This window comes from Macrotis lagotis, chromosome 6 (assembly GCF_037893015.1).
Source record: "Macrotis lagotis isolate mMagLag1 chromosome 6, bilby.v1.9.chrom.fasta, whole genome shotgun sequence".
NCBI classification, from domain to species: domain Eukaryota; kingdom Metazoa; phylum Chordata; class Mammalia; order Peramelemorphia; family Peramelidae; genus Macrotis; species Macrotis lagotis.
Window position 1 is genome coordinate 89,787,432 of NC_133663.1, and position 13,937 is coordinate 89,801,368.

Below are 13,937 nucleotides of genomic sequence, written 5' to 3' on the forward strand. Positions count from 1 at the left end.
CAAGAAGAGAATGTTCGATGTCATTAGAGACTGCATTAGTTAGTGTTGAAATTGTATCTGGTTCTGATTCCCCTTATTCTTCTCCATATCCCACCCTAATTAGTATAAAGTAAGTTTATCGATAGCTAGTATAAGGTAACAAAAGAATTAAGATGGTAAAGGGAAGCATAGAAATCACTTACAAACTTTTCCACAAATTAAGGGACATAGCAATTATTTGGGAATTTGCCTTATAAATTAGGAGCATGTAGGAACGGAACTACTGGCAACTGCCTCATGAATGAACTAAAACCATATCTTGAAACTCTAAACTGGAGAAACCACCTAGACCCTAATGTTCTGTCCCCTTGATCCTGCTAATTGCCCTTTTATAGCTTTAAGTAGATTTCTGATGGGTGGTAAGACCAGCAAAACATACTTTATACCTATACCTATACCTATACCTATACCTACACCTACACCTACACCTACACCTACACCTACACCTACACCTACACCTACACCTACACCTACACCTACACCTATACCTAAACAACAACATAGTGTTGCTGATAACTTTGAGGTCATGTTGCTATGCTAATAAACTCCTGACCCTCCTTGACAAGCACTTCTCTACCTGCTATGGGTCTAACTCCAGTTTTTGGTTATTATAAATATGTCCTTTTTCTTCTTTGCTTTATACTTCTCTTTACCACTCTATTCCATGTTGTTGTGGCATTCTGCCTCTGTATTCCCCATGCATTTGACTAGATAATCTGAGTGGTATAGCATTAAAAATGTAAATTAGAAGTATTGACATTTTTGTATTATGTGCATGACCCAGATATGGGCACTGAATTTTCCTCCATTTAAGTTCTTAATTGCTCAGAGGAGCACTTTGTAATTGAATCTATACAAGATTATTGTGTTCTTTGGCAAATTGGTCTTCAGATGTATTATACCTTCTGTGGTTATTTGGAATAGGGTTTACCTTTTAACTACTATCCCATATTTTTTATTATTATATAGAAATGCAGTTTGTTTTTGAGGTTTTATTTTACAGTCTCCAACAGCAACTTCAGCAAGCTAATATCTTTTTTTTTTAACAAGGCAATGGAGTTAAGTGGATTGCCCAAGGCCACACAGCTAGGTAATTATTAAGTGTCTGAGGCTGGATTTGAACTCAGGTCTTCCTGATTCTAGGGCTGGTGCTTTATCCATTGTGCCATCTAGCTGCCCAACAAACTGATATCTTGATTAATATATTTGCTGATTCCCGAGAATTTTCTCAAAACTGTATCATCAATAGGAATAATTTTATTTTCTCTTTACCTCTATTTATACTTTCATTCTATCTTATTGCTATTTCTAGCTTTTCTAAAACCACAACAAATAATAATGGAGAGAGTGGGTGTCCTTGCTTAGTTCCCACTTTGGAAAAAGTCCTGATGTATACTCATTGCATATGATGCTTGCTTTTAGATAGATGCTTTTTTATAATATTTTAAAAAATGGTCCCTTCATACCTATACTTTGAAGGGTTTTTAGCATAAATGAGTGTTGTAATTTGTCAAAGACTTTTTCTGCAGATGTGTTTTTGGATGTTTTTATAGTTAATATAACTACATATTAATTGTTTTCCTAATGTTGAACCAATTACATCCCTGGTTTAAATCCAATTTAGTTTTTTCGTTTGTTTTTAGTTTTTGCAATGCAATGGGGTTAAGTGGCTTGCCCAAGGTCGCACAGCTAGGTAATTATTAAGATCTTGAGGTCGGATTTGAACTCAGGTACTCCTGACTCCAGGGCTGGTGCTGTATCCACTGCACCACCTAGCTGTCCCCAATTTAGTTTTAATGAATACTTTCTTTGAATACTGTAGTATGTTTGACCTATTCCTAATGATGTTGAACTATACTTCTGGTTTAGGTATTAGGACTAAAAAGTCTGATAGGATATAATTTTTGAGAATAATTTGTGTACCATGACACATTGTCCTTGAAAAGTTTGGTAGAATACTCTTGTGAATCCATCAGGACCAGAAATTCCCTTTCCTCACTTTTTTTTTAAGGTTTTTGCAAGGCAAATGTGGTTAAGTGGCTTGCTCAAGGCCACACAGCTAGGTAAAAAATTTAGAATTTATAGTTTTTATAAACACATCTCTGTCATTTCTATAGTTTTTTTATTTTTCCTCAAATTTTTAATATCTTACCTTTCCTCAAATTTTTAATATCTTACCTTTTGTTCTTATCTCAGGTTTACGTGTGTGTGTTTTGTGTGTGTGTGTGTGTGTGTGTGTGTGTGTGTGTGTGTAGGCTTTTTCACTTTATAAAATGCATCCTCAGTCCATTAATCCTCTTTTTTCTGTTTTGTCTTTAGGAATTCCCCACCCCCAGATTGCTTTCATTGTAACCCAGAAATTTTGTCATAAAATTATCATTATCTTGCACATAATTATTGATTTTTTCTATGATTTATAGATTTATAGCCCATTCATTGTTTAGATTTCATTGTTAATTCATAATTTGGGCCTTTTGTTTGTGGACTTAGTAATACAATAACAATGACTATTTTTATTGCGTCATGGCCTACAAAGGATAAATTTACTATTTTTGCTTTTCTTTTTACATTTATTTTCAATATCTCTGTGCCATAATAAAGGCTCATTCCTTCTAAAAGTTCATATGGTGCTGAGAAATACTTTCTTTTTTTTGCAGTTCCTTTTAGAAGATGCCTATTATTTTTCATTTTGTTAGTATTTAATATAAATTCACATTTAAAATTGTGAGAGTTAGGTTTTATAATTTCCTCTGTTTCTAACATTGTTTTTATTCCCCCCCATTAGAATTTCCTCTTCCCCCTTCTACTGTAAACATATTTCTTTAGTTCTTTTAGTTTGATCTTTTTTAAAATCAACTCTCTTCCCCTAGTTGTCCTTATTAGTCAACCTTAGTAATTCTGTCATTTGTTGTTCTTTTCTCTGGTTTTGGAATTTTGTTCATTAGTTCCTTTTTCTTTCTTGCTGTTATTTAATTCTTTTAATTTTAGTTATTCTTTCTTTTTTTTTCCTTCTCAGCTAAATAGTCAAGTAGAATCCAAAACTATTGTTAATTGAGTATATTGCTGCTGTTTCGAATTGAGATCTCCAGGAAGCCTAAGGAAGGAGGGGAGAGTCAAGGTGTGGGGTTGATTCTCTTGCAAACCAGTGCTTTGGGCTTAGGCAGGGTTTCTTGTTAGTATCAGGGTGGACAGTGGGGGGAGGGATTGCTGAGGGAGAGCTTGTTTAAAGATTAGGGGAAATTGGCTTTCTCTGCTGTTAATTCATTATTTTATTTTATGTGGGGTTCTTCATGAAGAGGTGAAATTGTCATAGCTGGTGCCTACTTCCTGTTTTGGAGAGGGTTGTGAGGATCAGAGAAAGCACCCTTTTTTTGGTCACCTGATTTGGAAGTCCTTTTTGCTGGTGCCTTGTCTCAGAACAAAACTGCTTTTTCTAGGACAGCTAGGTGGCGCAGTGGATAGAGCACCGGCCCTGGAATAAGGAGGATCTGAGTTCAACTGTGACCTCAGATGCTTAGTAATTACCTAACTGTGTGACCTGGGCAAGTCACTTAACCCCATTGCCTTAAATAAATAAAACCAACCAAACAAAAAGCTTCTACTTTTGTTTGTTATTTAAAACAAGATAGCTTTTGCTTTTTATCTCTGAGTCTTTGTTTCAGGTGTGTTTCATGAATACAAATATATATCATTTGATATGCCTTTTCATTTTTTCTGCTGTTATCTTTTAGGAGTGATTTCATATCATTTATAGTTGTGATCATTATTTTTGTCAATAATAATATTAGCTGGTGTTCATAAATGCTGTAAGGTTTGTAAAGCTCTTTATAAATATTTTATCCTCATAACCATCCTAGGAGGTAGGTGCTCTTATCCCCATTTTACAGATTAGGAAACGGAGGAAGACAGATTAAGTGACTTGCCCAAGTTCATATAGGTAGGAAGTATCTGATACTAGATTTGAATTTGTCTTTCTGACTCTAAATCTATTCCTCTGTTCATTGTACCACCTAACTTCTGTGTTTTCCTCCATCCTTAAAACTTTTTCTGTTTCCTGTTTCTTCTGTATAAAGAAAATTGTCATAAGGAGGGGAGTTTGCTCAGACCCAATGCTGTGTGCTTATTGCAATCAGTACTACTCTCCTGTACTTCATTTCTTCTAGTCTAGATTCCTATCACAGAGTGTGTGGGTGTGAGGGTGTGAGGGTGGGAGAGAGAGAGAGAATAAAGAGAAGTTGATAATCTGGATAACTGGGAGGATAGGGATTGCATTTATTTACTGTAATAAGGAAATTTGGAAGAAAGGTAGATTTGGGGGCAAGATGGGAGAAGATGAATTCTGCTTTGGACATGTTGAGTTTGAGATGCCTGTAGAATGCCTACAGTATGAGATGTCCAACAGGTAATGTGCAGGATTGGAGTCCTGAAAGAAACAGGACTGATTGGATATACAGATCTGAGATTCATCTTTATAGAGATGGTAATTGAACCCATTGCTGCTGAGATCCCAAGTGAGATAGTTTCCAGCAAAGAGAAATCATTCTAGTCCAGAACCTTGGGCTACATGTACACATACAAAGGAGGCTGAGAAAAGATATTTGAGCAATTAGAAGGAAAACCAATAGTATCCCCAAAACTCTTAAGGTAAACATGTTCATCAGGAGAGTGATCCAAAGTGTTGAATACAGTAGTGAGATCAAGGAGAATAAAGATTGGGAACGGGCTGTTCAATTTGAAATTATGAAATCTTTGATAACTTTGTAGGGCAAATCCATTTGAATGTTAAGGTTGAAAGTCTGTTGTAGAAGACTAAGAAAAGTGTGAAAGGAAAATTGGGCTTGGTGATTCTGGTCTCTTTGTAGACTCCATAGTTAAATATTCAAGATCCTTTTACTCTTGACTCCAGCCTAACTTTATACTGTTCTTACTGCAGCTGAACTGAGTTGCTCACATCTTACACTTTGATGCCTCCACATCTTTGATCGTAACGTGGTTTTAATGCCTTTTTAAAACTCCACTTATCTCTAAAGCCCAAATCCCTTAGCCCTAGAAAGCTTTCCGGTCTCTGCTCTGATCACTGACCATTGTAGTTTACTTAAATTTCTAAGTAAAATCCCACCTTCCTACAGGAAGCTTTCTTCATCCTTCACTTCTATTGCCTTCACTCGGTTAATTATTTCCTATGTTAGCTTGCTTTGTACAGAGTTATTTGTATATTGTCTTATTAGATTGTGAGTTCCTGGAAGGTACAGGCAGTTTTTTGCTTCTTTTTTTTAACCCCAGTGCCTAGCTCTGTGCCTGGCACATATTAGGTACTTAATAAATGTTTATTGATTGATTGAAATCCAATGCACTTCCTCCAGAAAGCTTTTTTCTTTCCTACTAATTAAAGACTGTCTTATACATATTTGCATTTCCTAAAGTCACATTGCATTTTGTTTTCCTGATATAGTTATCTTGTACTGTAAGAAATTAGATGTCACATCTCTTATCATCTACCTCTTGATTTATCTAAACCTGTAAGCTCTCTCAGGATTAAGCTCTCTCATGTTTGCCACATGTCAATAATTTGTTTATGTAAATGTTTAAAACATGCTAATTAATAAATGTGGAATATAAGAACTACATGAGAAATGCTTGTAAAAATTTATTTGACATTGTATTAATATGCTGAGTACAGATTACTAGGAAGATCAGAAAACTAAGTTGTTAAAGAATCTGCTGTAGAATTTTGAGTCAGAAATCAAATGTTACACGAGAATTCATGACACATTTCTCTTTTTTTTTGCAAGGCAATGGGGTTAAGTGGCTTGCCCAAGGCCACACAGCTAGTTAATTATTAAGTGTCTGAGGCCAGATTTGAACTCAGGAACTCCTGACTCCAGGACTAGTGTTCTATCCACTGTGCCACCTAGCCACCCCCATGACACATTTCTAAGAAAATGATTGCATCTGTATTTTGATTTATTAAAGTTTATGTAAACTTTAAACACATAGCTAATTTAATTTGCTAATATGCTAATTTAAATTTTTAATTTGTTTATGTGTTCTACAAATTTGAGTCCTGGTTTTTATATATGTTACAACTAGGTCCCAATTAATGCAGCTTATAAATGGTCCTGTGTATTTGATTTTACGTTAGTCAAAGTTCTGATTATGTAAACTATGACCATTGATTCTAGCCCTATGGAAATCTACAGTGCAAATCAAATATTATGAGCACTTCACCAGATTCATTATATGCATAAATCAGGACCTATTTTCTGAAAAGTTATAATTTTTCTGTTCTATAACAACTAACTACTGAAATTTTCTAATGTTTGTCCTTTATCTTTGAAGAAGATCATGACATCAGGGAGGTGATGCCTTGACAAGCACATGAATTGAATTTGATTGAAGGGTGCTATGCTATGTTACCAACCTCACTTTCTCCTCCAGAGCCATCTGGGGTCCAGTGGCCAGATATGATTCAGGATGACTACAGATGGTCCTGCATGCGAGGCAGTCAGGGTTAAGTGACCTGTCCAAGGTCACATAACTAATAAGTGGCAAGTGTCTGAGTTCAGATTTGAACCTCCCATCCTCCTGAATCCAAGGAGAGTACGCCATCTACTGTACCACTTAGCCTGCCCTAACTGAAATTTTCCAAATTTTACATTCCTTATTTCAATCATAATAATTATGCTATGTATTTACATTGTTAGTGTTAAAATTACATATAGCATTTTTCTTCAAAAGTAGAATAATAAAGTTTGAGTTAGAAGGAAACCAAATTTATAGAAAAACAAGTTATTACTTACTTGATTTGCCCCAAATTAAGTTTAGATAATCAGATCAGGAACTAAAAATCCCAGGTCTTCTGATTACTGGTTTAGATGCTCAGATAGATTATATTCTCTTTGTTAAAGATTTCTTCAATGTTAATTACCAAAAGTGAAATTAGGTTGTTTTCTGTCCATCTAAACTTTCTTTCACTCCTTTCTCTTTGTTAATTACTGTCCTAAGACTGTTTCTTAACTTCTAATGCCTTTTTTATTTTTATTTTTTTCACAGACTAAAAGATTATTTTAAAGTTCAACAAATGTATTCCATACTTGAATTCTGCTGCTTTCTTTTACCACCACCTCCTTTAGAGATCTGACTTCTTAAACAAAAGGTAAAGTGTATGAAGTTAATTTTAAATGAAAATGTACATTTAGACTTGCTGATTTCATCAGTTCAGTAATCAGAGACTTTAGGGTGTCTGCAATAGAGAATACCATCTGTATCCAAAGAAAGAATTGCGGAGTTTAAACAAAGACCAAAGACTAAAAAAGTTATATTATGTATTATGTAATTTTGCTATCACTTTATATTTTATTTTTTCCTTAAGGATATGATTTTTCTCTCAACACATTCAGTTTTGATCAGTGTATCACTGGAAACATGCTATAAAGACTATCAGGCTACCTTCTGTGGGGTAAATTACAAAATTGAAAAAAAATTCTCAAAAAATGTACATTTAAAATATATATTTATATAGTTACCAATCTAAGACTATTAGGATTTTTGGTATTACTTATTAGATAAACAGTTCTGTAAGTTTTATTTTAACCTCTATTGACAAGCATAGTTACTCAGATTTTAAGTAAGGGCATAAAAAAGAAATAAGAAAAATATGCAGATAAGATAAAACAAACAAAAAAATCCAAGAGATCTTCAATGATTGTGTCTCTAACTTTATTTACTGATCATTACTCTCATCTTAAAAGATATATATTGCTGTTAAATAGTAGAGGCACTATCCTTGTTTTCCTGACTTTTTTTTAATCTTTTTAAATTGTGTATACATTAATTTGTTGCTATTGTTAACCAAATAGTTGATTATATTCTTTATTTTCTACTTTATTCATTCTATATCACTTGATATAAGTCCCTTAACCTATTCATAATCATTGTTTCTTATGATACAGTAATCATTTACATCATGTACCTTGATTATTTACCCTATATTAAATGTTTTTTTCTATTATAAGTAGTGCTACTAGAAATATTTTATATGTGTCCTTTTTTTTTGCCTGTAAGAAACTACCTTAACAGAATAGTGCCAGTAATAGACTACCAGATCCAGGGGTATACAAATATTTGTAATTCTGATTGTAGAATTAATATATTACTTTCCAAAAGGTTTGTTCTACTCATAACCTTAACGATTGGAGAATTGTGTATGCCAGCACTTGAGTTTTAGGTTTGGTTTTGTGTGTGTGTGTGTGTGTGTGTGTGTGTGTGTGTGTGTGTGTGTCTGTGTGTGTGTGTGTGTGTGTGTGTGTGTGTCTGTGTGTGTGTGTAAGTTTTTTATTCATTTTAACCTTAAATAAGAAAAGAAAAAAAAGAATATTTCCATGTATATAATACAACATAAGAGAGGATTCAATATAATACAGTAAATTTCCATTTCAAGAAAATCTATGTAATAGATTGTTTTCAAATCTACCTACCTTTATTTACTTCACAGCTTTCTCTTGTTCTTTGCTACCTTTTAAAAAATTATTTATTTATTCCACCTAAAAGCAAAGATAGTTTTCAACATTCATTTTTTGTAAGATTTGGAATTCTACATTTTTCTCCCTCCTTTTCTTCCTTCCCCCCTTCCCTTTGACATTAATCTGATGGAGATTATACTTATATAACTATGTTAAACATATTTCCATATTATTCATGTTGTGAAAGAAGAATCAAAACAAAAGAGGGGACCTAAGAGGAGGAAAAATATAAAGTAAAAAGGAAATTTAGAAAATTGAAGATAGTATGCTTTGGATTACATTTAGATTCTATGGGACTTTTCTCTGGATGTGGATGATCTTTAAAATTGTTTTTGACCATTGTACTGTTGATGAGTTGTTGATCTTCACACAATGTTGCTGTTAATATGTACAGTGTTCTCCTGGCTCTGCTCATTGAGCATCAGTGCATGTAAGTCTTTTCAGACTTTTTTGAAGTTCATCCATTCATGATTTCTTACAGAACAATAATACACCATCACATTCATATGCCATAGTTTGTTCAGTCATTTCCCAATTGATGAGCATCCTCTTAATTTCCAGTTCTTTGCTACTAAAAAAGTCTGCTATAAATTTTTTACTTTTTTCTTCCTTCCTTCTCCTTAGTTCTGAATTTTGTTATCTTGAATTATCTTTACTAGTTTGATGTGTATCAACTGAAATTTGATTTCTTTTAATTTGCATTTTCTGATTATTAAAGATTTTGAACTTTTTATATGAAGATTGTTAGTTTTTGTTTCAAGTACTGTCTGTTCTTACCTTTTTTAGATGTCATTCTTTTTTAATCAGAAGTATTTGATGCAATAATTTCCCCCAGTTTTGTCTTTCTTTTTTTGTGATTCATTGCTTTTTATTGGTAGAAACTTTTGTTTTTCCATAATCATATTTATCTGTTATTAACCTCATTATTTTCACTAAATCTCAGCTTATAAAGAAATGGAAAAAGAAAATAAGCCATTTAAAAAAATAAAATTTAATATAGTTATATTATTTTTCCATTTGAAATTATTGTATATATCATAACATGTTTGTTTTGTCCTTTTTTTCAATTTTTAAAGCTAATTTCTATCCTACTTTCCCATAATTTTTTGAAATTATTCAATGATAGCCTGTATTTTTTTATTCTAGCTTTATTGAATGCTAACTTGGGGGCAGCCAGGTGGCACAGTGGATAGAATACTGGGTCTGGGGTCAGGATGACATGAATCCAATTTCAGCCTGAGAATTTAATAGCTCAAGTAGTCTAGTCTCTGTTTGTATTAGATTCTTCATCTGTAAAATGAGGATAGTAATTGTACCTACCTTACAGGGTTGCTATGAGGTTCACATGTGATCCTCTTCCCCCTTGACCTTCCCTTTCCAATGTGGTTTTAACTTAGAATTATTTTACCTTTCTTACCTAATCTTTCTTTGATGTGTTTCTTGTAGATAACTTAAATTTTAGTCTTATCTTTATATTCCTTTTATTAATCCAATTTGTTTTTATAGGTGAATTCAATTCATTAATCTTCAAATTTATAATTGTTAATGGGTTTTAGTGTCTTTCTAAGCTATACTCTTTATTTTGTGAATATGAAATTAATTTTATAGTCTAATTTTTGTCTTAAATAATAAAAAAGAGACTTTCCCAACTCTCAACTCTAGATCTTTAAGATATACCCAAATCCAATATTAATGCATTGCTGGTAGAAGTGTAAAATGATCCCACCATTCTGGGGAGCAATATGGAACTATGTTTAAAGAGCAACAAAACTGATCATACCCTTTGATCCAAACAGTTCCAATACTAGGCTTATGTCCAGAAGAAATCATAAAAAAATGAGAAAAGTCCCACATGTTCCAAAATATTCATAGCAGCTTTTTTTTCGTTATGGCAAAGAATTGGAAATTGAAGGGATGCCCATCAATTGCGGAATGTTGAACAAGTTATGATATCTGAATGTTATGGAATATTATTGTTCCATAAGAAACCATAAATGGTCAGATTCTAGAGAAGCATGGAACAAATTACAGGATCTGATGCTGAACAAAGGGAACAGACCCAAGAGAACAATGTACACATCAACAACATTGTGAGATGATTAGACTTGATGGAAGCAGCTCCTCTCTGCAGTTCATAGAGCTAGGACAACCCCATTAGACTGGCTATGGACAATGCTATCCCCATCCAGAAGAAGAAAAACAAAGCAAAACAAAAACAAAAACAAAAAACAACTTCAGAATTTGATGAACACTACATTCACTTTTTTTTTTAACTTTTTTTTATTTATCTAAGGCAATGGGTTTAAGTGACTTGCCCAAGGTCACACAGCTAGGCAATTATTAAGTGTCTGAGGCTGGATTTGAACTCAGGTATTCCTGACTCCAGGGCCCGGTGCTCTATGTACTCGCCACTTAGCTGCCCCTATGTTCACTTTTTTAAAATCTTCTCTTATGTATTTCTTTCCCTTAATCCTAATTCCACATACTGAAAATAACTAATCTGTAATCATGTTTAACACAAATGAGTATGTATAATATTCACCTGACTGTTTGCCACAGAGGGGAGGGGAGTGGGAAGGGAGTGTGGAAGAAAATTATGTAACTTAAAAATCTGCATATGTATATGGATGAAGGTTGAAAAGCTTTCATAACAAGTGTCTGGTAAAATAAATTAATCAATTAAAAAAAGATATACCTAATTCAAACCCTATATTCAGTTCTTGGCATCATCATTTCTCTTTAAGTGTTTAAACTTTTCCTTCCCCCTTGTTTGCAAATGAGGCAGTCCATCCCATTCCCATTGTACTAATCCTCTTTTCTTTCCCTTCCTAAGTGAAAGTTATTTTAAGCATAAGTTTAAAGCCTTGCTTTTTTTGAAGTCTAAAATAATAGCATTTTTCTTCCTGATTATCCCCTTCCTTTCCTAAACAAAAGTTGTTTGAATATTTTTAATTCTCTTAACATACCCTCTCCATTCCATTAATTACCCTTTGGTTGTCAGTCAAAATAATCTTTCTGAGAGTTCAGTTACAGATGTAGTCCTTATTGCTTTGTTTCCCTTTATGTAACAGGGTATAACGGTCCACAAACTGCAGTTTAAAGTCCGAGAAGTTAGTGAACCAGCTCTAATAAAGGTTACCATCCCAGCCCCAAGAAAAGAAAACTTAATCATTTCTTCTTTCCCACACCTTTCTTCTACTACTCATCACCCTCAGTCAAAACTTAACAAAAGAACCTCTGCTGTCTTTCCAGTCCTGGACTGGGTGTAAAGGTAGAGTAAATGTGGAGTCAAATGAAAAAATAACGCATCAACTGTAGTACCACAGTGGAAAACAGATCTACCTTTACCAGCAGCAGCTACTGCAAACTGTTCTTTGCCTTCACTAAAATGGGGCAGGTAATTTTCACCTGGGAAGTCTCTTGTGTTACCATGTTAACATGTTACAGATATGGCAGAGAATAATTAAATTTAGGAAAATCTTCCTATTAAGATATTGGTTTCATTGATCACTCTGCTACAACTCTTCCCCATCCAATTCAGCCTCTTCCCCAGCACCCCCATCCTCAAGCTGCCAGTGATTTTGTGTGTATCTGTCTATATTACTCACATGCTCAATAAACTTCAGTTAATCTAACATCAAGTATAAATTCCTCTGTTTTGCTTTTAAAGTTCTTCACAACTTGGCTTTGTTCTACCCTTCCAACCCTATTACACCCCTCCTGCTCTTCATATACTGTGTTTATGCTTTTATACTGACTATTCCCCATATCTAGTAGGCACTCTTACTTCTGCCTATTGGAATCCTTGGATTTTTTTAAAGATTCCATTTAGACTGTCTCAAGCATTTCCTCTACTGCCCAGCTAATAGGTCTGCAAATTTATTAGCACTTTCTCCCTTCAAGCTTCCCTTTTGTTTGTTTTGTATAAATGTTATTTCCTTCATTAGAGCATCAGTTGTTAAAGGATAGAAGCTAATTCCTTGTATTTAATATATGGATTTATTTTCATTTTTTTAAAAGCCACATTATAAAGATGGAGGAATGAAAAGATAAGAAAATACCCAACAATGTTTGTTCTTGCTTCTTTGAAGCTTTCTTTTACAAACTTCAGAAATGTCTGAGAGGAAATAGGAATCTCTAGGAATCAAGAAAAAAACTAAAACTTACCCAATTGAATAAAAATCAGCAACACAATAAAAAAAATTCTTTTGTATAAAACAGCCAGTAGACAAAACTAGAAAATATGAAAATAGGAATACAAGTCATCAGGTGACAAAAATAAACTGGATAGGGGCAGCTAGGTGGCGCAGTGGATAGAGCACTGGCCTTGGAGTCAGGAGTACTTGGGTTCAAATCTGGCCTCAGACACTTAATAATTACCTAGCTGTGTGGCCCTGGGCAAGCCACTTAACCCCATTTGCCTTGCAAAAACCTAAAAATAAATAAACTGGATACTAAGTACATTAATCAAAACAAATTTTAAGCACAGGAGTAGAGAAAAGCATATCTTTTAAAGTATAAAATAACAAACCAAGTCATTATAAAAGAAATTTTAATAGTCATACTTTCAAAACCCAGTAACCTTTTTTTAAATGACTTCTATTTTAGCTGACTGCACCTAATTATTTCATGTATGTGTGTATCTGTGTGAGAATATAAACCCAGTTGCTTAATATTGGTGATATTTATAACCTGTTTAGAATTATAATTTCAGCCTTGTCATGTGTTTTGTTACTCAATGTTTTATTTGCTCCAATTGACTTTTCTTCACATTATATTTGGTAAGAGCATAAGGCATGGATTATGTATCTTACAGTGAGCTTTCCAGGATATTATGGATATTCTAACATAGTAACTTGGAATAATCTTGAAAGCTTTTATTTGGCAAGAGATTTTAAAAGCACCATTAAAATGTTTATTTCTGAAAGGAATATTTATTGAACTTTGTTATAAATGCTAGCTTTCATGTATTTACCATATGTCCTGGATTGATTTTTTTCTTTTGAATTTAAGACTTTTGTTTGTATTTATTACCTGTGGTTCTTCTCCCCCCCCCCCCCCCAGATAAAAGAGGAATCAAAGCTATAAGAAGATGTTGGGATCTGAACGAAGTGTAGTGGAAGAATGGCTATCAGAATTCAAGGTAAATTATGTTAAGACATTGTAGTGAGCTTTTAATGAGAGTATATATCATTAATATTCAAATTAAAGGTAATTCAAGCATAAAATTTAAAAAGGGCAGACTAACAGTAAATTTGTTCTATGTTTTATATAGATAATTTTACAAAGTTTACGATTTCAAAAGTACTTAAGGGAAACAGTTGTGAATTATTAGCACTAAACAAGTAATGTGCTTGTTTCTAAAGGTCAAAACTG

The 13,937-nt window shown here is 33.5% G+C and overlaps 1 protein-coding gene across 1 annotated transcript in view; it reads left to right on the forward strand.

Annotated features, from left to right (window-relative positions):
* Positions 1 to 13,937, forward strand: part of HYCC2 (hyccin PI4KA lipid kinase complex subunit 2) — an 82,488-nt gene that overhangs the window by 5,735 nt on the left and 62,816 nt on the right. The window contains exons 2-3 of the mRNA XM_074191667.1: positions 7,093 to 7,195; positions 13,626 to 13,704. Of these exons, the coding sequence (XP_074047768.1) occupies positions 13,654 to 13,704 (51 nt within the window). The 5' untranslated portion in view covers positions 7,093 to 7,195; positions 13,626 to 13,653. The remainder of the gene's footprint in view (positions 1 to 7,092; positions 7,196 to 13,625; positions 13,705 to 13,937) is intronic.